At 46.4% G+C, this 25,609-nt stretch overlaps 1 protein-coding gene across 3 annotated transcripts in view; it reads right to left on the reverse strand.

Moving 5' to 3' along the window:
• Positions 1-25,609, reverse strand: part of FKTN (fukutin) — a 534,769-nt gene that overhangs the window by 464,084 nt on the left and 45,076 nt on the right. For 2 of the 3 annotated variants that reach the window (XM_069630830.1, XM_069630832.1), the window contains exon 2: positions 11,776-11,956. In XM_069630830.1, the coding sequence (XP_069486931.1) occupies positions 11,776-11,880 (105 nt within the window). In that variant the 5' untranslated portion in view covers positions 11,881-11,956. Of the gene's footprint in view, positions 1-11,775; positions 11,957-25,108; positions 25,275-25,609 lie in introns of all 3 variants that reach the window. The other variant, XM_069630831.1, reaches the window with a different exon arrangement.

Genomic DNA, 25,609 nt, shown 5'->3' on the forward strand with positions numbered 1-25,609 from the left:
ACTGTGATGGACTTGCATGCACAGAATGCATGAGATGCAAAGCCCCACTTTGGTCCCAATGTGGATATTCATGGAATGGCGTGGACAGCTTGCCCCTATCCCATCAGTCCCCACTGGGATCCTACCCCTGTGCTACCCACATTGCAGTGCTACCACGGCACAATGGGTCTGCGACAGTGTACACTGCGCAATGAAGGTTGTGCATTGGCGTTCACTTTCACATCTGAAGGTGTGTGGGTAATGGTGCACGCCGTGGTATTGGATGGGACTGGGGATCACATGCAGTTGTGGTGCGTGCATGCATGCTTGTTGCCTCATCAGGGCATGTGTTACATGGGCATAGGTGGGACTGTGCAGATATAGGCTGGGTATTGTTACATGCCGGTGATGCATTCTGGTACCTGTAGTGCATCGCATGTTCCTGTCCATCTGTGCTCAAATTGGAACGGCGTATCCAAATGTTGTCTTGTGTGGTTGATGTTAGTCGTGCACAATACAAAAGGGGGAAGCCCAAATAGACCACCGTAGTGGAAACTCTACCTTATTTTGGGAAAACAGTACTCAACTAAACAAAAAGGTAGTTAGAAACTATCAACAGTCACGTAAGGAGTGCACATAGGATCATAAACACTTCTTTAAACACAGTATCAATTTATTCAAAACAAATACAAATATCTCAAAACTTAAACAGAACCATCCATTGTCACACAAAATATAAATTCTAAAAACACAATCTAAAACATTCACAAATATTAGTGACACAAAAGCCTCCTCCTCCTGCTCCTCTTCCGAAATGTATGCAAAGGAAAAATCAGTGTTCAAAATAATAAATGTGGCTGAATCCGCTCTCCTCCCCCACGTTAGACCACATGGAGTAAGGTGGTCCTTGTAGGCAGGATGACACTCTGGCTCAGGGTTTCTACACAAACAGTTCCAAAATGTGGATTGAGGCCCGCCTGGCCTGCCACGTTAAAGTCTCTCTTTCTACTTCCAAATAATGTTTCAACAAAGGTTCACGTAGGTCCCCCTGTCAGGCTCAGACCTCTTCAAAACACAGTTCACTTGGGTCCCCCTCTTTCGGGCTCAGACCTCTTCAGAACAAAGTTAAAAACTTTTTGCAAGGGGGCTCCCTTCCCCAAGCTTATTACACTTCGGGTCTTCATCAGTCGGGCTCGGATCGCTTTTGGATATCGAAGGCTTTCGACTGTGCGTGGCTTTCTTTACAGACCTTCCCAGAACCACTTCGACTAAAAGTTCAAAGTTTAACTTTCTCTAGGAGTTCTGCTTATTTCGCTTTGGCAGTTTATTCACTTTATCGTTACAAACAATGTACCTTTCACAGAGACTTTCGAGTGGGCTACTTCCTTTCTCCAGACCACTCCGTTACTCAGTATCGCTGAATTCACAGCGCTCCTTAATTGAAAGTTCATTCACAGATCTGCCTTTCTTCGCGTCTCATCCACAGGCGTGCAGCTGTCACTTGCGATATATAGTGTTGCCACTTCAAACTTTTTTTAACACACACACAGGTCTTACAGGTTGTTTGCCAACTCACCAGCTGTGTGCATTTCTTTCTTGGTTTTACGATTCCCATTCACGAGTCAAGGTTAGTACCACAGGCTTGGGCTCACCTCCCCAACTCTGCCGTTCACCCAGCCAGGTCGCTGGCGTCCTTGGAACACAATGCAGCCCCCGGATGTGCTATCTGGCCTTCTCCACGTGTCTTCTGCGGCCTGTCAGAGGCAACGACCTCCAGTAGGGAACTCTTGGGATTTTCGACCAGCTGCTCTTGTTCCTTGGTCCGTCGTTCTGCCCCAGTACGTTTGCCTTTGTCCCGGAAGTTATGCTCGTACTCGTGTTCCGCCTTGCTCAAAGTGTCTCTCTAAGTTCTGCCTTTTATGCGTGTGATGAGAGCTAATTGGTATTAGGTGTATACACTGGTATCGGGTGTATGCACTTGAAGGCAAGTGCCTGACCCGATTAGGGGGATATGTCCAGTACGATGTATGAGAGTTAGTCTTGTTACTCCCAGCCACCTTCTTCCTCAGCCCAGTGTCAGTGTTTGTGTAAAAACAGGGGTTAGGGCGAGAGTTGGGACCTCAGAGAATCCTAACAAATAGGATGGGTTAGTTGAACAAAAAGGTTTATAGTGATTGCATCGAATGCCAAAGCATTGAATGCCTTAGTGTATAAAAATAAAAGCAACGAAAAAAAGAATACATTTTTTTTCTTTGAAATATGGATGGCCCCCGCTTCCCCTGTTTTTTACCCCTTAAAACCCATTATAATTAAAATAAAACATTTACCTTTGAAAAAAATGCATTCAATGCTTTTTTTCAATGCTTTTGTCAAACAATGCTTTGTATTCGATGCAATGACTGGATACCGAACAAAAAAGGGGGTAATCGCATCTCACCATCGGCTGCCTTACCCCCACTCCCTGAAGACCCCCCATCCAGGTGATCCTCCCGCCCTGGTGCAACCACCGGGGTCTGGATCCAAAGGCGATGGCCGTGCCCTGGCCACCTGAGAGCGAGAGATCCCCGGGGACTAGCGGGTGAGACACCCTCTGGTTTCTCACAGCTCATTGGGTGCACCTGTGGCCTGTTCTTCCCCACCTGGGCCTGTTTACCGCCTGCTCCACAGTGCCAGTGTTTCTGGAAAAAACGCTATCCTTATTTCCGTCTTGCTGGCATTTCCAGCACATCTTACGGTAGGTCCCGTTTTATCTGTTGATTGTGCTAGCAGCAATGGTGGCACAGTATGCAATGTTACCAGTAGGCAGTGTTACCGGCATTGCCTCTCGTAGTACTGCGTCCGGAAAAAGTACCAGTAATCGGAATTATCAGCACTTTATTTCCAGACCGCCAGACTTGTGATGACCCCCAAGGTCTGGAAACCAACTACCTGATTCAGGAGTAGGACCTAGGATATCAAAATCTTTGGCTAGTCACAGCTAAGAATCTTCATAGATTGTTGCCTCTTGTGAGGGGTCAGACATGTGAGTGGACAACTTGGTAAAGGTTGTTCATAAGATGCCATTTTGTTAACTCAAAAGGGTTTGACAAACGCCTCACTATCCCTACCCTTAAGAGAATGTCCCTGCCTATCAGGAATCACTCTAGCATAAGGATTCTGTCCTTCATACTTATAATTGTTATTTTATAACGCACTTGATACCAGCGTGTGGTTTCGAAGCATGGGGTCGGGATTTCGAGCCTGTGCTGCGCTGCGTTGTCCTGCTACCAAGACAAATGCGTTGCCCCTGCCTTATCCTACTTACACATACATCAAACTCAAAGGGAATGTATGCCAATTCAAAGATAACAGAAATAACATTTACCAAAATACACCCAATAACTATATATCCTTGTAACCTGGGTTAGTTCCTCTTACCCAGATTCAAAGCAGGATTTTCAAAACAAACGTTCAACATAGAAAAGTTCTGTTTTGTAACCAGGTTCTGATCATAAAGTTTTTCTTGCTCCAAAAGTCTTTCACTTGGACTTTGACCAACAGTTCAACTAATCGACAAGTCTTTATCTCTCCACCTTTAGCACAGAGTTCAACATACCTTCTTCTTGGGAAACAAAAACACATCCACACTTCATTGGTATCACCAACACTGTTTTGTCAGGATGATTCCCCTACTGTTCACAAAATACTTTCTTGGTCTTGCCACTTTTTCATCACAGTCTTTAACCACAACACAGTACTTCAATGACTTCTTCCTGGTCCACTAACCTTCCAGGACTAACACTAAAAAGGTCCATGCCCTGGTATACCTGCCTGCCAGGACTAACAGTTCCTAAAAATACTGGAAGTACTTCTATGGTAGTTTACTACAAACAGTTTAGTAAAGTCTTTAACTTTTAACAACATCAAAATCTACGACTTCTTCTGGGAAGACATGATACACATTGGTGCTGTTTGTTCCACTCTTCTGATTTCCACATGCAATGCCGGTTATGCTCCTCCCCTCCTGAATGCTTCCTATCAGGAGGGCTTCTTTCCTGCCACTCTTGTTTTCCCACTCTTGCAACAAACAAATGCTGATAATGTCTCTCTCTCCCTCACACTTGCTCTTCTTTGGCTTAGACCATGCTTGTTAATGTCTTTTCCAACTATTGCCTCTTCCTCACTCAGGCAATAAAGTGTATTACTATCTTGCTTCAAAATTACCCTTTCTTGGCTTTGGCAATTATGGTTATTGTTAACTTGCTTTAGTATTGCCCTCTCTTGACTTTGGCAATAATGTTGGCCTTTAAAGTAACAATTGTAACCTTTCCTCTCTGGTTTTGTTTACCAAGTGCTTGTCATGCTGCTTCAACTTATCAGTTCAGTATTCAAAACAATTATCAGTGGCCAGCGTGTGATTACGGAGCGAACCAGGGTTACCCAATAATGGTGAACTCACTGGTTGCGGCGTACGCCTCTGCTCGCTCCGCTGCCACAGTGCTTCTGCTTCCTCCCGCCTCTTCCTGCACGGCAAACTGCTTCGGTTCACTTCCCATGGCCCGCGTTGGTCAGGAAAGCAGCGTTCCTTGGTCCAGAAGCACTCTGGTGCTCGTCTGCCACTGGAGCACAATGTACAATACGAAGAGTCTCTCTCTCTAGGGGGAAAGCTTTTCACAGCAATGCTTCCCACTGCGCAGCCTCTGCATACCCGGCCATCAACGTTAGAGACCCTCTCGGGACCGTCATCCGATCTAAAGATAGGGGAGGTTCCGGCGTCTCTGCTTCCCTTCTTCTGCTGCCACTGCAAAGTGAGGTCTCTGCAATTACTCCACCGCCTACCTCTGATGGCCTACACCTGAGGAGATCTTACATATAAATGTCCCGCTCAGGTGTGGGTCATTAGAACCAGTAGATTGTGCCTTTCAGTCTAGTGCCTCTGAATCCCTCTTCCCGGTATTTTGGGCAATGTTCAAATTCTTTTATTTTGAATATGGTCTTCAACTTGAGTCACTTCCTTTTAATCATTAATTACACCGTCAAAAGGAGTTTTAAAAGGGCTCCATAATTGGATCGAATTTAAAGGAGATTTAGCGTCATCAGAAATTGAGATATTAATGTTCTCATATCCACATACATATTTCTTCCGTTTGATTACAAGTGTTTTCACTACTATAAATGTGGGCAACATTGTGAAGGGAAGTTTGGCTCTTAACAAATGATTGATACAGATTGAAGGGAGAATCAGATTCATAAGAAGCCAGAATATTAATGTTCAGTTTCATATGTTGAGTATGACAGTCTTAACGACCAACAAGATGGATAGCTTTGGACCAACACGATGGACAGCTTTGGGAACGGAAACCTCACTCCAACAACAAGCCATTACATATTCTGGTATTACAAATATCTTTCCCTCTGAGGAAGACAAATACAAAGTCTCTCCCAACAGAGTACTCCTAATCCCTTGGGGCCCTTCAACTGCCAGGTGATCCTCCCGGCTAATTCCAACCCCAGGATTAGGATTTGGTAGCGGCTGCTTTCCCCTGGCCACCTGAGAGGAGACTTTAGTTAGGGTCTTTGTGAGGACTCTACAGGATACATCACACTCCCCTGCGGATTGCTGGGAGTGGCGTCTTTGGTTCAGCTGTATGTATGCCTGGCTGTCATGCCCACCCTAAGGTCCCTTCTCAGCCTCACTTATCTCCCTGACCCATCAGCTTGTCCTGCTCTCCTCTGAGCCATACCATGTGCTTTTACATCCTCCCACCATGGGCTCCTCCCCTTTAGAATGGGTTTTCACCGCTAAGCCAGTCCACCATCTGGGTTTGCCTTTTGGTGATGTTTCTCCCCCCCACCTCCTAAAGAATTTTGCCTTCCCCAGCTGTTCTTTCAATAGATGTCTCACTTCACCAAATCTCCTGCCTTCCACTACCCTAATGTCAAGTCACCAGATTTGTCCTTCTCCAACTTCTGGCAGTTGAAGAGGTTACACGCCTCTATTATGCTGTACCCCAACCAACTTGTCAATCTTCCCACCTCGTATTTAAATGCTCCAACCTCCTCCTTCAGCTTGCCAACCTCCTCCAACACCCTCTTAATATTCTCCTTGACTCTGCCAACACCCTTCCAACAATACTTCCGCAACCTCAAAATCTTCAACAGCTATCCCACATCTCCGTTAAAATTTCTCAAGCACCTCAGGTAACTTTCCCAACCCCTCCTCAACTCTCCCAAATTCCTCCAGCCATTCTCCTCCACCTTCCTCCTCCTGTTCAGATGGTAATTTCCTCCAATAATATCCTTCCTCCAACTTTCCACAGCTCCCTTTCCACATCATTCTCCTCCCCAATACATTACCAGCTCTCCGCCAGACAATGCTTTTCCACTGTCCTCGACTCCTTTCTCTCGTCAAGCTGTCTGTCCTCTTTTATAACAACTCTTTATAAAGAGTCCTGCTCGCCACATGGGTTGGTCTCCAAAGCAATAGGTTGCAGTTGTGAATGGTGGGGAGGGTTCTACTGTGGTTGGCTCTAGCCACTCCCTTATGGTGACACTATGGGGGTTGGGTTTAGGTAGACTGAAGCATGTCTATCTTGGTTTTCATTAGTCTGTCCTGCCTCACACATGCTGCCTGCAGCTCACACTCCGTCTGTTGCTGGAAGGTTTTCTCCCCATGAACCTGGATTTTCCATTTCCCATCTTCAGCAGGTAGGTCTGGATATTAGAAGCTCCTAGAAATCCACTCGACCACTAGCATAGTCTAGTACTTTTAAAGCGGGTCGAATAAAATTGTCATAGTGGAGTAACCATTCTGAAATGCTATACGTATTAATTGCATTGTTCACAGCTGCCCTTTAGATGTCAACAGTGTGCCAGGTTAATCCCATATACCTGGAAGTCCATCAATGGCAGTCTGCCATTTAAACCGGTTGGTGAAGGTGGGTTGGGGTGCAGAGCTCTGGAGCAGCTCCAAGGTGATGTACTGAGAAACAAGAGTCTGCCTGCCAGTGGGTCAACATACTTCCGCTTTCTTTAAGAACAGATGAGTTGTCACTGAGACCAGTAAGTTGTTGGCACAAAAAAAAGTATCTATGTAGCCCAGAATTGGTGTGTGTGTGACGGCCCAGAAGAAGGACGCTGACTCTAAGTACATTATCAGAAAGGCCAAGCTATCCCTATGGAGTGTTCCCTACTTAAAGAATAACTAAGGTGCTCATCAGTCGTCTTCACAATGTCCAAAAAGAATCAGTCCACCGTCCAAACCCCTTACCATCTGACTCCATCAATAGCGTAACAAAATAAAGGCAGGAGAAGGATTTCCTTCTGCTGCTCTGTGCTTCCAGCACTAGTATAGATTCTCTTCTTTGGCAACTCTCCATCACTTCAGATCACTCCTTTCTCATATTAGACAATTTTGCATTCTCCTTTAGACAAGTCTTCACTTTGTTTAACTTGTTTTGTTGTATAGGTTATGTGGGCCTTTAACTCCTAATATTCACCCTTTCTTATCTCACACTCTTATTCTGGGCGTTTCCCATGTTTTCCTTTCGTTCCAGGATAGAAATGAATTACCTTGTCTATCCCCTCTTTTGAGGATTTCTGCATCTCTATTTTACTCAAGGTATTCCAATCATTAAGATTACCCTTGGGTTTCTCTCACTTTGATTCACCTCCCTTTTTGGGAATGTTATTCTTTCTTTCCTTGCATTAGCAGAGTTCACTTTTAGTAAATGCATTATATTTCTACTTTCATCTCCTCCAGGAAACAGTCTTGTTCTTCTCCCCTAAACTGTCAAAGTTCACATTTAATAATGATAATTATTTTATATTCTAATATCCTTCAATGAGGTTTCGAGCTGGTTTCATCACAGTTCCAATATAGTAACTCTTCTTTCTTATTTATGCTGACTAGTTATTTGTTCTATATTATACTTTGTTATTCTTCCCATGTCTCCCCGGTCCCCCTTTACCTTCTTTCTTCTTGGAAAACGGACGTGGGACTCTTACGGGTTTGGCGTCAGTCCGATTTCTTCACTGCACTTGCGAACCGGCTCCCTCTGCGTCCCTTGCCCGCAGTCCTCGCAATTCTTCTGGCTGCCTTGATATCTCACCAGGGAGCCGCATCACTTGTAGCGGCTTTCCTCAGATGGTCTCTGCATTGTTGCGCAGGCCAGCTGACCACCCAGATTCTCTCAGGGTCATGCCACCACCATTTCTTCTCCACTCAGGCTCTTGGGTACGCTGACCCTTCAGTGTTCATTCTCTTGCTTCCCAGCAAGTTTGGAATTTTAGGGTTCCACGTCCTACGATTGGCTCTGCCTCTTCCCAAGCTCACATCAGCAGGGAAGCTGCCCTGCTGGAGACACTGCACTCTCTGCTCTTTTCATCCTCGTTCTCCTCCTATACATAATGAGTGCTCTCCTTTCAATACACTCGTCTTAGTGGATTGGTTACTTTTCCTTAATGAGGCAGTTTCCCTTTCTCCTGAAGAAAAGCATCCCTCAGCCTCTTCTTCGGCCCAGTCATGATACTTATATTTTTTAAATAATTTGTTTATTAACATTTCGTAAACATAAACACACAACAGACTACATTGCATTAATACATTTAAGAGAAGTACGAGTTCTCAATAAGTGGACTGTAGGAAGCATCCCATGTCAAGCACAGTTAGTATAGTTCTCGTTCCAATGCAGTGAGTCTGGGCAGGTCCTTTCCCATAGCAAGTTCCCACATCCTCCTTCCCCTAGTGGGACAGCTTGGGGGTCTATGATCAGTTTGCTTCTCCCTCAATACATGATGAACGTTTGGGCATCCAGATTCCTGGTTGAATATTTGGAATAGAAAGAAAAAGTGGCAGAAAAGGCCAGCAGGATACAGCGCATAGAACGGTAACTTATGTGGCTGTGATAGGGCTGCGGCTGAGAGCTTGAGTAGGAGCCTGCCAAATTCCCACTGGAAATTGGAATTAGAGAAAGAAAGGGTTTGCTCTCAAACTGCGCACACACATAGAATAATAAGCAATTGCAAATTAAATGAGTGGTTTTAATCAGAATTGGTGCAGCCTGACACGTGTTTCGAGCTTCCCGCTCTTCTACTGAGGCTTAATCTTGGCTAGTGTGTATTTTGAATACAAAGGTAGAAGTTGAGTAATCTGACAAAGTTAGGCGTGGGCTCCCATTATTTTGCAGTTGCACAAATGAATTTTCAGTAAATTATTATCTTGCAGTACTTTCACTGCTATGTGGGGAACTGGAGCTCCAGTGAAAGTACTGCAAGATAATAATTTACTGAAAATTCATTCGTGCAACTGCAAAATAATGGGAGCCCACGCCTAACTTTGTCAGATTACTCAACTTCTACCTTTGTATTCAAAATACACACTAGCCAAGATTAAGCCTCAGTAGAAGAGCGGGAAGCTCGAAACACGTGTCAGGCTGCACCAATTCTGATTAAAACCACTCATTTAATTTGCAATTGCTTATTATTCTATGTGTGTGCGCAGTTTGAGAGCAAACCCTTTCTTTCTCTAATTCGAATATTTGGAATAGGTTGTCCATTTCCCCGCTAATTGGGGTCCAAACTGATTACAAGTTACAAGTTGACTGGGCTTCTTGCACTTTGTGGTTCTTGGCCATCCTCGCCTGCTTGTCGCAGCAGATAGTGAATGAATGGGTCCCACATACTAGAAGGGGCAGCGCGATACAATGTTAAGCCCCGGAAACCCGCTTCAATATCATTACATTTCAATACATCGGCGTGCCAGTCCTCTACCTTGGAGTACGCTGGGCCTTTCCAATGCATAGCGACCCTTTTAGCCAATAACAAAAGCAGCCCAGCTAAGCACCGCCTGCTCGGGGAGATAGTCTTGGTGTATCCCAGGAGAACCATCATGGGGTTCATATCAAGTCCCACCCCTATAACATCGCCAATGATTTCAAGTACAGCTGTCCAGTATACGTATACCCTGGGGCACTGCCACTTCATGTGTATGAAATTAGCCACCAGTGTATTACATCTAATACAGTTAGTTGGCGTCCCTGGGAAAAAGCTGTGAATCTGGCTAGGGGTGTAGTAGAATTGATGTAAGAACTTCCAGTGTATCAATTTATATCTAGCATTTATTGCAGATTTTTTAGTGCCCACACAACAATATTTCCACTCCTCATCAGAGATCTCGTGTCCCAATGAGCGCTCCCATCTTCCCCTAGGTGACATCTCCTGCAGTTTGGCTTCTTGGCACATGGTGTACATGGTCGACACCACTCATGTGTTGCCCCCCTCACCCCCCACCCCCTCTGAGATCATCCTATCAAGTATTGGGGCTATCAGTGGTTCTTCAGGGAAGGTTGGGAAAATGTTGTCCTTAATCTGTAATACAGAAAAACCTCCAGTGGATTAAGGGCCCCTCTTGCTTTCAGCCCGGGGAGTAGAGGACTTCCATCCTTGAACTCTGTTCTATATGTGTCCAGGCTTTAGAGGTGAGATCAACCATGTTTGTTGCCTTATGTCCCCGGCTTGGGGCAGTGAAAATAATGGATCGCAACAAATAGGGAGCAGCCAGTGCCCTCTCCACCTCCACGTGTCTCTGTTGCCCCTGACCCCCAAATCAATATAGGGCATACCCAGCCTGCGCCACTAAGTAGTAGGTTTCCAGATCTGGCAGCGCCAGTCCTCCCCTGTGTACAGGTGCCGTTAGTTTATCCCATACCACTCTCGGTTGCTTACCAGCCCAGATAAATTGGGTGATTACGGTCTTTGCCTCCCGGGAAATAGTCAGTTGAGACCTACATGGGGACATTGAGAAACACATAGGAAACGAGGGAGTAGCACCATTTTGATCAGAGATACCCTGCCGTATAAGTTCAAAAGGTAGACATTTCCACCTAGTGATCGCCTCCCTCGCCAGGTCAAGTACTTTGCGGTAGTTCGTTTCGAATAGTGTGGGCACGTCTTGGGCAATCATAACCCCCAGGAATCAGGTCTGTGTCACGTGCCATTGGAATCCCCATTTGTCCGCATATTATGCCACACTTTCCGTTAACGGGAAAACAACCCATTTGGTCGCATTGATCATGAGACCCGAGTAGCACCCACATTCTGTGACATCATCCATATAGATAATAATCACCTTATTTCACTATGTGGGCACGGTTACTATAGGCTTGATCAAGGACTGCAAAGAGAAGCCTGCAACCATAGATTAAACATCTGCAACTAGCAAGCAAGACAGCACATAAACACAGTAAAGTAATCTGTATTTGAGTTTAAGAGTTTGTGTCAAGTGGGCAGAATCTGCACTCTTAGTGAGATGCAGGCTACCGCTGCACCATGAGTGAAGGCTGCCTGCTAAGGCATGGATATCGCAGCTGTACAATGGGCATAGGGGGGTGCAGTAATTGTAACTTGGTATCTATGGACCTCCACATTACGGTTTTTAAGTTGCTAATTAAACAGGCTATATCAGACTTATGTTAAGAACCGAGGTGTATTTATTCAGTAGAAACTGGTACTTTATTAAACACAATGTAAAGAGAATTCAAACAGATTTCACAGTAAGCGTAAAGAGGGTGTGCTAGGCAGAAAGGTGTCCGGCAATGCTTTGCGCTTTTCAAGGCTTTCTGTAATGGCCATTTCTGTGCGACTCTATTGCTCTTTGAACAAGCCTATTATAGCAGGGGCCGGCAAGCAATCTGTCCTTGACTGCTATTGAGCCTGTCCCAATTCTAAAAACATGTGGCCTTGAGAAAGAGCAAAGTCATCTGTGTATTTAACAACTGTTGTGGAGAAAGAAAAGTAAAAAAGAAAGAGCATGCTTACCTTTGGTGATAAATACAACTTGTAGTAGTACAACTGAAACAGAAGAAATAGTGAGCTTGCCACGGTAAGCAGGGCCAAAACCACATTCTGGTTGATTCTAAGCATTAGTCTTCAAGGTTGAGTGGTGTGCGACTGAAAGCTGGTGTCAACTCATCTTTCCATCTTCCTTGACATGTGGATTCTACAAACGAATAAGAAAGCATCTCCAATGATAAAGGATGATGATACATTTAAAATATCACAACATGCCTGAAGGCAGGGTGTTACAAGGCGTAGAATGAGCCTCTTCAAAAGGGTAAACAAACAAAAACAGGGGGTAGTCTGGGAAGCAGTGGCTTACACAAGGATACTCGTGGCTGCTTTACTATATCCCTGGTTTTGCTGTTAAATCACACTATATAGAGAGAGCATTTGTATGGCTAATCAGAAAAGTAAGAGGGTAAGGTGTGGGGTAAGTTAGTAGGACTGAGCAGGAAAAAGGTGCAATAGAGCTACAATAGCAGCTTCAGTTCAGTTTACACAGTTCGTTGAGCGTAGGTGTGACGGCCTGTGCCGCTGTGCCAGGCTATGTGTGGTTTGTTTTGTTATTACGATGTAGTAAAGTGCACGCAGTTTGTTGTGCTGTAGAGTTATGTTTGTGTTTAGAGTTTGAGAAGTGTAAGCAGAGGGATGAGTTTTTTAGTGGGGTTAGTTAGTGGCGATACTGCTCACCCAAGTGACTGATTTCCTTCAGCTGGTACTCATTTAAGCCTGCTTTTGGCTGCCAGTAATTAACCAGGCCTTTCACATGTGTTATCTTATGCGATCATGCTGCATTTTCCGCATCGAGTATTTGTTGCATGCAGAGGTGAGCTGATACGGATAGCGTTGACTTTGGATGCTGTACATCAACTAAGTCTGCATGTGGTATGATAAAACATCCAGTAGTGGTAATTACTGGATGTTTTACCACTTCCACTAAACTCATATTGGCCTCCTTATTCATCAGTAGATTGAACAGTGCCAACTAAAGAATTGCTGCATTTGTTGCAGCTTGTCAGCAGCATTCAACACGATTAATCATCCAAGCCTGTTGCAGGGCTTTAAATTGCTTTGGGCATCCAGGGCATGTCTCCTAAATAGATCACATCCTTCTTACAGGACAGAGTGCCAACAGGAAGATTGGGTAACTTTCACACCAAGCCCCTCACTGCCATGGATGGAGTACCTCAAGGCTCAGTCTTCTTCACCATGGCTTTTACGCTATATGATCCACCTGAAAGATACTTTAGAGACACACCACCTTTCCAAATGTCTTTGGATGACAGGCAAATTGCCAATAAACTGCGGAACCTTCCCATAATGTCACATAAAATGTCCTCTTGTATGGGGGGCGTGGCCTGAGCTCATGGTGTGAGGACGTGTTGAGTTAGAGCTCCCGTCCCGATCCTGTTAACGATCCTTTTAAATCTTGGCAAAGCTGCATACTGAGGGGAAAAACGAACATCCACATTGGGAAAGCGATTCTGAACCTCGCCTGACATATCGCAAAGAAAATCGGAGCTGATAAGCCATCTTGCGAAGCTGCCGAAGCGGAGCCCCTGAGATGGCCAAGATGGCGGGCGGCGCTGCGGCCTGAGGCTAACAGGAAGGGAAAGGCTGTGCACAATGAGTGAAGCACAAGAAAGGGTGCGAAGCGAAGGGTGTCTGAAGCGGACCCACCAGAGGATATGATCGGTCCACCTCAACGTTCCAGAGACTGGCTGGGACGATCAGTGAGAACCAGAAGCACGCAGATTAAAGACTGTCACCCGGCAGCGACCAGAGTGGAGCTGGGCCTGCTGCGGACACATCTGAGAGGAGCCGAGGTCGCTGGTACGGCTGGCTGCAGCAATGCACTGGGGGCAGACGAGCCAGAGTGGAGACGGTTACTGAACGACAGCGCAAACCATCAAGACCCGCAGCAGGATCGTAGACGTGCAAAACACAAGGTGAGGTAACCAGCACCCGAACTGCAGCGCAGACATCTCGGGGGCGGCTGGTGAGAGGGCTGCAGAGGGGCCGCGAGATTGGGGCGATTGTCTACTGCCTTGAGACAGGACAGCTCTTGGAGATTCACAGAGAGGTGGCGCCGGCAAGAGACGCTGGGGAGAACCGACAAGGACTTTGGCCAGTGGCCCCCTGGCACTGCCCAGATCATTCCCACTCAATCAAGGGCAGGCCGCAGCCGTGACACCGGCTGGTATTGGTTTACCAACGCCAGAACACAAATATTGCTCCTTAGCACACAGGACATTAAGCTACTGACATGTAGAACGAAAGGGGAGGCTAGGAGGGCAGCTGCTCCGACCGGAGCACATTTCATCTGAGGGAGCACAACTGGGCACCACGTCGGATTTACTCACAGATGCCCGGGCAGTCACTGCCACTAGTGAACATGGATGTAAGGTTCCATCGAACGCACTGGCACTCCTCCCGAGAAGGTGTCTCCAAGGGACATTGAGGCCGAAAACTAAGCCTACACAGCCATCCACAGGGTAAGGGGAGGCACTGACACGGGAGTGCAGTCGCTGCAGCAAGTCGGACTGAGCTCAAACACAGAAATCTGAAGCTGGGTGTGCGACATATTGTTATGAATATTGATGTGAAATAGGAACGGTGAACGTTTATATCCTGAAGATGGTTCTTTGAACCGAAACGTGTCGGTCATCTCCCTTTTTCTAACATCCCAAAAAAAAGAAGACTTTTCCACTGGAAGTTTATGCTGTTTTAAACTATTGATTCTGAACGTATGAAGTGACACTTTTCTGTATACATTCTTGTGACTGATTTACATAATGCCAGTCATTGTAAGGCATTTCCTATGTTTGATAAAAGTTCTGTACATTGTATGCTACATGAACTAATGTGCTCCCTATGGCTTTAATAGAGGACACTGTGTAAATTTGATCCTATAACTTCTAATAACTCGTTGGATTTGACAAATTAAAAATTCAAGAGTTAGCTCTATAATTCAGGCTCTGATTTATATGTACATTTTCTACTGCAGTTTCTTAATGTCATGTTTGTTGACTAAAGGGTATTCTATTTATCTTTTAATATTAAGTGTTTGAATGCAACCAGGTACTTCAGTACCCTGCAATTCGCCTATACCGTGCTAAAACTATTAGAGTTACTTACCTTAATAGAGGGATTTTCTTCCCTGAAGAGTGCATTTGGGCTTGCTCTGTAGCAATACAGAGCTCTGGTTCTGCTCGACCAGAGAACTAACCAGCTCCACCAGCTTACATCACAATTCAGGCACGCAGGATCCAAACACAGGCAGGGGGCTCACTACCCCTGGCGACACTGTACTCTGAGCTGGGTAAGGAGGAGTAACAGAAAGGTGGTGAACATAGAGGGCGCAAAACAAGGCAGAGGATCGGTACAGCCCCTGCAAGGCACGCAACCAGATAGTGCATCGGGCAGCAGTAGCGGCACAAAACGACTGGGCCCAACAGAGGGGTAAACCCCCAACAACTCACACCTGCAAGCAGAAAACAACTACGGCCAAATATCAAGGGACTGTAAAAGGGAGATAGCAGAAACAATCGCGTACACAGAGCCCCAGACTGTTGGGAGTGGCGAACCACAGTTACACCAGTCCATGGTGTATGGATATGTCACCCTCCTAGGGAAGGGGCAAAACCAACATTATGGAGTCCTTTGCCACAGCTAAATCGAAGGAACAGCGACAAGAGACTAAAGGGGTAGACCGCTTCAGCAGACTACAGGCAATAACGCCAAAGACAAGCAAATACTAGAAGCCATAGCTGGGCCGCGCTCCTTCATCAACATCATAATAGAAGGGGTGAATTCAGACATGCAACTTATGCGCCAAGACATACGCAACCTCACGGAGTGGGTCACGATCACAGAGTCAGAGCAACGTGAAACGACTGCAACACTGAAAGACATACAAAATAGGGTTTTGGAACTGGAGCGGCGCAACAAGACACTTGAGGAGAGGGCAGAAGATGCGGAAGGGAGATCCAGGCGCAACAACATTCGCCTACTCGGAATCCCAGAGGAAATGGAGGGAACCAACCCCACAAACTTTGTGGAAACCCTACTGCAACAAGAAATTGGTGCGGGCCGACTCTCGCAAGGATTTGCGGTCGAGAGAGCGCACAGGGCACTCCAGAAAAGACAGAGAAATTATATTACGTTACTCACGCGAGGGAGGTGAAATAAATAGAGCCAATGCTAGGATCACCATACCCCCAGACTACACCCCAGCAGTCCAACGAGCAAGTAACTCTTTCATCCCAGTCAAAACCAGATTGCTGCAGCTAAACCTTAAGTACATGTTGATGTATCCGTCTAGACTTAAAGTGATATACAAAGATAGAGCAATTTTCTTAGAAACACCAGCAGCGGCTAATATGTGGCTTGAGCACAATAACATGGCAGGCGAAGAAGAAGAAACGGCATGACTCGCGCAGAAACTAGACAAAGAAACATCTGATTGGATGCAGGAGGGCGCACAAAGGGAGGGAGGCTAAGCCAATGATCTTGTTGAATGACGGGAGACCTAACTGCACTATCTGGTCAGGGTGGGAAGACATGGCACGATGTGGGACTAGTGCCAGCCCGTTAGGCTCACCCCATGGAATGACCAGTGCGGACCTTTAGTCGGAACTTGAACACTCGCTCTGGACGCCCTTTACGAGGCGGGACAGAGCGGGGGCACCCGAGGACAGCAGTTGTAATGCAGTTGCTGGGCACAGTTCGTTTTTTGTTAACTGTTATTTTTTTACTTTGTACCAATGTCTTCACGATAAGAAACGGTGGGTGAGAAGAGTCCAAACTTGTGACACATGCCGAGGTAGGGGCAGGAAGAGGTGGGGGAGAGGAGATCTCTGCCACGGTTGCTGGGGGCAGGCAAGGAGGGCAAGGATGCAAAACAAGGGGGTACTGAAGTCTGAATATGGCAGTGCAACTTAAAATTTTGACGTGGAATGTGCGCGGGAAGGGCACCTATTTGCGTAGTAACAGTATCAAATCCTACTTGCATAGAAAAAGGGTGGATATAGCACTACTCCAGGAAACACATCTTACGGCAGAGGCCATGGTCAGACTGAAGGACTGCTGGGGAGGCCAGGGACACAGGGCCACCTACTCTAAATACGCAAGAGGGGTGTTCACTTGGGTTAATCCAGGGGGTGCCTTTCAAACTGCTAGGGACTGAGACGGACGTAGAAGGTAGATACCTGGTACTGTGGGAAGCTATTGAGCAAACTGAGATCTGCATTGTAAACTCATACTTCCCCAACCATGGCATACCTGCACACCTGAACAGGCTTCACACTAAGATACTCCAACACAGAATGGGATTGTACATCTGGGGTCAGGATTTTAATTGTGTTAAAGATATCAATATGGATAGATCTGAGCCGCCATGAACACGAACAGATGCGGCTTCACAGGCGCTGAATACTATGCTAGAACAGCTAGACCTGGCAGATGCTTGGAGGGAATGCCACACTACAGATATGGCCTACTCACACTATTCTTCACCACACGGTTTGTACACAAGAATAGACTATCTTTTTATCTCCCACAAGTGGAATCGATACAATACATGGGTCGGTCAATTTCTGACCACTCCCCTATACTCATGCACTGGGCAATGGCAGGCCCCCTGCCCCCCATACCAATGTGGCGAATGCCCACAGAGACACTTGCTGACAGGGCCTTTAGGGGGGAACTGGGTGATAAACTGGAAGAATGCATCACAATTAATCGAGGCAGCGTGGACCACTGGAGCACGGTATGGGAAACCCTGAAGGTGGTAATCAGGGGAGAGGTCACTGCAAGTGTGGGGGCGTCAGGAGACTACTGAAAGAGGAGCTGGAGAAACGAGGGGACGGGATAAAGTAATTAGAGTCTACCAGCTGGGGCACCAGGGAGGAGGAGGTGAAGCTAGCAGAGGCCAGGATTGAATGTCAAGAGGCATGGGGGAAGATTATCTAAGTTTCACTACATAACATGCACCACCAGAACACACAGAGAAGGGGATAAACCCAGCAGGCTATTGGCATGGCTGCGTAGGCGAGAACACCCCAGAAGAGCTACGACAATGCTTAGAACAGAAAATGGGACACTACACAACAAGCAATTAATTACACTTTTGCAGCATTCTTTGCTCAGTTATATTCCCACGACGAAGCAGTGCCATTGGCTGACATACTAGGCAAGCTAGAGGAGATAGAATTCCCCAAACTGGATCAGTCACAACGGGAGGCTTTAGATGAGCTAATCACTCTGGATGATGTGACAGACACTATTAGATCACCGTCCACTTGCAAGACCCCGGGTAGCAAAGGACTCCATCCTGAATTCTATAAGGCAAATGAACCAACACTAGCCCCTATACTTCACAAGGTGCTCCAGGAAGCATTTGAAGTAGGAACAGTGCCAAAAAGTATGAGAGGAACCTTAATAGTCCCGATACCCAAGCCAAATAAACCAACGGAAGATTGCAACTCGAATCGCCCGTTGGCTATGTTAAACTAGGATGGCAAAATTTTGACCACTATACTGGCTAAGCGTCTGTCCAGAGACATAGGGGGTCTGATACATGAAGACCAAAACGGCTTTATACCGGTCGCAACACGACGGCTAATTTACGCAGGCTACAACACATTATGGCGCAAACACAAAAAGTAGAGGAGCATTTAGCAGTAATGTCATTAGACGCCATTAAGGCATTTGACTCCCTATACTGGGAATGGCTAATAGAGTTCCTGAGGGCATTTGGGTTTGGGGAAAGCTTTGTGAGATGGATACAGGTGTTGTATAAGGATCCAATGGCAAGAGTAAAGACGGGGAAGATGGTATCTAAGGCCTGGAACATTCAGAGGGGCACTAGACAAGGATGTCCGCTGTCACCCATGCTCTACATCCTTGAGATAGAACCCATTGCGATATTCATTAGAAAACATTTCTTTGATGCAGAAATAAAGATAGGTGGGAAATACCACATAATATCATTATATGCAGACAATTTTCTGCTCTACCCGAGTGACCCACAACATAATGCTCCTACAATACTGGAAGTACTAGGTAATTTCGCAGGCTATTCAGGAATACACTTCAGTAAGCAAAAATCCTGTAAGTTCAGGTACTTGGGGGCACAGATTTGGCCAACGCCGGAACTCGCACACGAAACACAACACAGTGGCTGTGACACAAAGCCTACGTAACTCAATGAAGTTCTGGTCCAAACTGTCGCTATCAATGATGGGGAGGGCGTCGATAGCCAAAATGATAATCCTTCCACGATTCTTATATTGCTTCAGAACATATACCACTACATTAGACCCTCCTTCTTCCGCACCCTGGAGGTATTGGTCAGGGATTTTCTTTGGGGAAATAAGCGCTACAGAATAGCACTAACCACGCTGACCCTACCCTGAAAAGAAGGCGGTATACAGCTCCCGGATTTTGAAAAGTACTACCTGGCAGCGCAACTCAGTCACATAACTAAATGGCTATCGGATGATGTAACCACAGAAACGGGGCTACTGAGAAATTTGATCACCCCAATGTATTTGAAAGAAATATTATGGTCCCCGCAAAACCCCATGAGAAGAGATCCTATGCTGGTAATACAGGGCAGGAGTATATGGAATAGGGTTAAATCAGTCTTACACCTGGAGCACCCTTACTCGCCTGAGATGCCACTACTGGCAGATGCGGGAACAGTGGGCACAGACTTATACATCATAAGATACTGGGAAAGGCTGGGCTTATACACCTGGGGAGACATGTATGAGGAAGGTTCGTTCAGAGAACTGGAATCACTGTATGAATCAGAAGGATTACCAAGAGGGCAATTTCTATGGTACCAAAAGCTAAAACATGCAGCTAAAACTAACTGGGTTGAATGGCCAGAGGAGCCGGAAGCAAAGCCCCTAATGGCTGAATTTTACAATTTGAGTGATGGGTGGAGACCAGTGTCACGAATATAAGCTCGGCTAAATGACAGGCCCAATCCCGCACCGACACGCTGAAAGATAAGTGGGAAAAGGATCTAGGAGTAGATATCACAGAAAGAAAATGGGAAATAGCACTAATGCATCCCAAGGAAGTATCTAGGAATGTTAGATTTGGATTGATACGGATGAATGTTCTATATAGAACATATATATCCCCTAAGAGTGGCGAGCTTCAACAAACAAACGAGATCAGCTTGCCCATGGTGTGACAGCGAAGAGGCAGACTTAATGCACATGTACGAAAGTACAAAGCTTTTGGACCAAAATTAAGCAGATTTGTATGAATGCTGGAGTCTCTAGGTACGAATGGTCCCCGAAGGAATGTCTAGTAGGCACTTACCCCAAGCTAAGTAAAATTAAACACATAGTGAAAATCATGTGTATGGTGTGTATACTCGCAAAGAGGGAGATAGCAATGTCATGGAAATCAAAGGCGGGCCCACAATTCGTCAGGTGGAGGAGGGAGATGTGAAGATGGGCAGCAGCTGAGACAGAGACCTGGGGACCAGGGACAACTGGAAATGATGGGGAAATCAGGGTCACATTTGAAGCATGGAAAGCCCTGATAAGAGACATGTTCCTCCCGTCCGATGACATGCCCCCCTAAATGATTTGAGGTGAATGCACACATATTGAATAATGTAAAAACATAGATGAGTTGCCAGCCAGACTGAACTGCCACCCTGGTGCTTATTAAAAGATAGACTGGACCCGCACCCACACGTTAACACAAATGGAAAGATCTGATATGATATTGGAAGACGGTTACTGTTTGTTGCTCTATTTCTGTTGGAATATCTGCTATACAATGGCAACAGGATGTTGAACGTGACTGATTGAATAACAGATTGTACTTTACAACCTATAAATGCCAATAAAATGTTTTTTTTAAAAAGAAAAAGAAATTGCTCTTGTATGGTCCATCAATGACAATCACCTATTCCTGAATACACCTAGAACCAAAATTGTCTTTTTGGGTCACAGCATTCCCTGCATTCTCCCCTGTGACTGACCAACTACTATAGATCCCCACCACCACACATTTTCTAGGTAAAAAACATGGGCAACGTGTTTGACAAGATCACCTTCAGCTGACCGATAAGGAAGCTTTCAAAAACCGGTCATTTCCACTTACATTAGGTGGTATCTCTTTAAAATGTACAATATGAAGGAAGTAACTAAGGTTATAGTACTGTCAAGAATTGACTTTTGCAAGTCTGTACTTCGGCTTGCCAAAGCATCTAATGAGCTACTTGCAACTTCTAAAGAAAAAAGCTGCGAGGCCCATCACAAAGCACGCTTGCACTGGAAGTGGTCCCACAAGGGATTCTAGCCCCTAGCCCAACCCCCTGACAAACTCTCTATATTCCCCCAATGGCCATTGTCCCAGCAGGGCCCACTGTACACAGCACTTGAGGAAGTTAGAGAGAGGTTTGACACAGCTCTCAGTCTGTGAACCAACACAATAAGGAAAATGAAGTGTGCGCTGTGAAGGCATCATGGAGTACACATAGACAACAGATTTAAATTTGGTTTAAAAAAGTTTTATTTAACTTAAAATGTAGGATGGAGTGAGGGGTGTGGGGGGCGTGGGGAGTGTTGCCGAACAGCCATGGAATAAGTCATGATCCACTAGGGCTCCTGCAGATCCTACATGATCCTTCCCTGCACATATGCAGAATCTGATGCATTTTGGACAAAAATGACATAACTGTTGTTGGAACGTATGCTGATCATGAAGAAGGTACTGACAAGAAGAACTTCGGAGTGGATGCAGAGATACCGGTGAAAAGAAGGGCTGCGTAACATTACGAACGCATAAGCAAGATGGCGTCCGCAGTGGAACAAAGGGAGTGCTTCAAGAGCAGGAGCCGAAACTGAAGAGGCTGTTGCACGGTGCCTGCGGCTGGCCCATGAAACTGCAGAAGAGAGATAACGTGAGGAAGGCATACTTCTATTGATCCGCGGAAGTTGCAACTGTTGGAATACAGGAAGGTTGCACCTCTGGGGGGGTGCGCGCACGGAACCGGAGCGAAGTCCCGTATTGAGGAGCGCATTGTCCAGCTGCAGCCTGTGGCTGCCTGGAGGTGAACCCAGCTGTGGCGCCCGGTCCCACCTGAATATGAGAAGCAGTGATAGAAGACAAATGGTGTGATGTAAGGCGGTGCAGCGAAGGCCGTAGGGATAAGTGTTTACACGACAATGGAAACATTCCTAATATATGCCGTGTCAGAAGCGCACCGGCTATAGAACATAGCTTGGGGGCGCCCAGTATTGAAAAGTCTGCCCTTGCAGTAAGAATCTGTGCTGGATGCGGCCACTACATGAGAGGCAGTAAAACCGAAGGTCTACAGAGTAACAACGTCTACATTGAACTGAGAGAAACCCACGCCCTAAACAAGATTGGAACATTCGCTTTCCCGGGTGCATAAGAGGAAGCTAATGCTTGAATACAAAGTAGCATGGGTAGAGGCCCCTGAAGGTACTGCAGCTGACGAACGCACGAGAAGGGAGGTTGATGTCTAGCAGGGCACTCGTTTCAAGCACCACACCGGGCAAAACGTGGGACTTATGGTGATGCACTTGTAATCGGAATTCAAGGACAAGGGCAGGGGCTGCAAGGGAGAGCTTGTCCTAGATTGAAAAGGAGAAGAGCACATAGAAACAGTAACACTGGATAAAACCATAACAGTACCAAACAATTATTTACATAAGTGGCCACATGAGGTATGTACAGAGTGAACAAGATTGCGCCACTGAACAGACAAAGAGCTGTGGGAAACAATGGAGAGTGCAGGGGTACCGCTACAAGCACGAATGATGCTAATCAATGAATGTAAAGGGCCACATCGAGAACATAACACAGCTGAAGTGAACAACTATACATAAGGAAGCCGACAGGCGGAACGCCCCATTGGCGATAATACAAAGTACAGAAATAGGGTGAATGAATGACTGAGGAGCCCCACTAAGGAATAGGTGGACGCACAAGGTCAAGTAAGTCTGAGGGCAGGTGACGTGGGTACACCACCCATGACGGACTTGTCCACTGAAGGGAAGAAGAACGAATGAGGCTGCCCCATCTGAGGGCCCCAGATAAATGTTGAGAGGGGGTTGGTGTCCAGCCTACGAACTGATGCTGCATTAGTGCCATGTGACCTTGAGAAGTAGGCAGTCCGGGCCAGCGGACGGCGAGAGTAATGGCGCTCAAAAGTGGCAAAGGTAAAGGAAAATAGCCTACGATGGACATCTTCACCAAACCAACGCAATCCCAGAACATGCCCACACAGGCTAAAGAGGACACACAGGAGACGACAACCTTGCAGCGGAACGATCACCTGATCATGGATGCCATAACAGAGCTGAAATCCTCATGGTGGACCAAGATTCATACAGCCATAGCGGAACTGAAAGCGGCGCTGGAATTCAAAATCGACGCGGTTGGTGTGGACGTCAACCTCTTACGACAGGAAGTGAGAGCGCTGGCGGAACGCATAAGTGGCTTAGAAAGTGCAGTAAAAACCAATACAGATGTCAGCACTGCCAACGCCAAGGATTTTCACATATTGCAACAACAGGTGCACCATCTGGAACACCAAGCAGAAGAAGCGGAAGGGCGATCAAGACGCAACAACATCCGCGTGGTTGGGCTATCTGAAGGGGAAGAGGGCTCGGACCCGATGAATTACGTGGAGAACATGCCGATACAAGAAATAGGTGCCGGCGTGCTCACCCAAGCATTTGCAGCTGAAAGAGCGCATAGGCCACAGACCAGGAAGCCTTAGCCAGGAGCTCCTCCCCGAGCAGTTATTGCCAAAATATTAAACTACCGGGATAAGGAAAAGATCCTGGAATATTTTTGCAAGGGCAGAACGATAAATCGAGCATCGGCAACGATCACTGTGTACCCAGATTACATCATGCTAGTACATAGACAACGTTTCAACTATGTGGCTGTGAAAAGACGACAGAGCATCTGGCTTTAAATACATGCTTTTGTATCCTGCGAAACTCAAAGTCCTACACAGGGGCAAGGCGGTCTTTTTTGAGACACCAGAGGAGGCTGTGAGCTGGTTGGATGGCCAGGGCTGCCCATTGGATGCGGATAGCCCAGATCGGGGCAGACAGGATAAGTGAATCTGCGTCACTACTGACTGGTTAGATAGATGTTAATGTAGCGGTAAAAATCTGGAGGGGTACACTGGGCATGTAAGCAAGAGATTGATACAGACCATTTTGCACACTCATCATGCGGACTTGTTGGACAGGAATATACATATGAGCAATGTCGGACATGGGTCGGGCGTGCATGGCACACTATAGCATTAATTCAGGAGATGTAGGAGCACAAATTTACCCCCAGTAGTTAGATTAGTTGAATCACCAGTAGGGGGGTATCCCCCTGCCGTGTCCCGAGTACTGACAGTAAAAGGGCTAGATGCGGGGTATCCCGAGATCCAGGGATGGAGCTTGGCATCGGTTGGGGTTGGGAAGGGTGGAATGGGGGGTGGTAGATGGGGGTTTGAGTTGAGTTGGGTTGGGGGTGGGGGAGTTGGGGGTGGTGTGGTAACAATAGTCAGGGAACGAGTTTACACCTACATGCCACTGCATATGGAGCGGATGGGAAGGGAGGAAAATTGTGGGACGGGATATGGATAAGATGGGAGACCTTAAGATAGCTACCTGGAATGTCAGGGGGCTCAATAGTATGTCAGGGGGCTCAATAGTTATTTGAAGAGAAATAAGGTCATGATGTATTTGAAAAGGCAAAGAATTGATATCGCTCTATTGCAGGAAACTCACCTAACGAAAGAGAAGCAGGAAATAGTGGAAAGGAAATGGAGAGGCACCACCATAGGAGCGACATACTCAGCGTACGCTAGAGGAGTTATTACGTGGATAGCACCACATGGTCCCTTTTTAGCTGTTACAGTCCACCCTAGATTCGGATGGGAGGATGGTACTGATCAAGGGCCTAGTGGAAAATAGAGAACTGAGTATCATCAACACGTATTCCCCCGAACAGGACACAGTGGGCTACTTCAAGACCTTATATAGCAAAATCAGCCCATACATGGGAGGGGAAGTTATATGGGGGGTTTGAGGGGGACTTCAATTGCACGTTGGATCCCAAGGTAGATAGATCAGATAGGAAGGCGGTGAAGCCCGCCCCAGCGGCTAAGGCCCTCCGAAACCCTATTGGGAGAATTTCATCCAGTAGACATATGGAGGATGCATCACTCACAGGATAGGCAATATTCCCATTATGCAGCACCACAAGACTTACATACACGGCTGGACTATATATTTACCACATCGGAGCTGACAGGAGAACTAGTGCGTTCGGAATATAAAGATAGAATCCTATCGGACCACTCGCCATTGATCGTGGAGTGGCAGTATTCTCCATCCAGAGCACGGATCCCGACATGGCGACTGCGAGCGGAGGCCTTGAAAGATGCAATGTTTAGAGAGGACCTGAAAAAGAAGATCGTAGAATATTTTGAACAAAATACAGGAAGTGTGAAGTCAGCTGCCACATTATGGGAGGCATTTAAAGTGGTAGTGAGAGGAGCAGCAATATCTAAATCCAAGGGGCTGCAGGGAGAGATCACTAGAGAGTTACATGAAGCAGAGAAGAAATTAGAGGAGGTCATGCACAAGGCCAAGCACTCCCCTGAGAAGATTGGGACTGTTAAGACAGTTGCAACAGGATTGTGAGAAACACTGGGGGAGACTGTGCAACCTAAACTACAAAAAATATGTAGAAAGACAGCATGCGGGAGGGGATAAGGGCACAAATGTAAAACGCC

This window comes from Ambystoma mexicanum, chromosome 6q (genome assembly GCF_040938575.1).
Source record: "Ambystoma mexicanum isolate Mex_15411 chromosome 6q, UKY_AmexF1_1, whole genome shotgun sequence".
NCBI lineage: Eukaryota > Metazoa > Chordata > Amphibia > Caudata > Ambystomatidae > Ambystoma > Ambystoma mexicanum.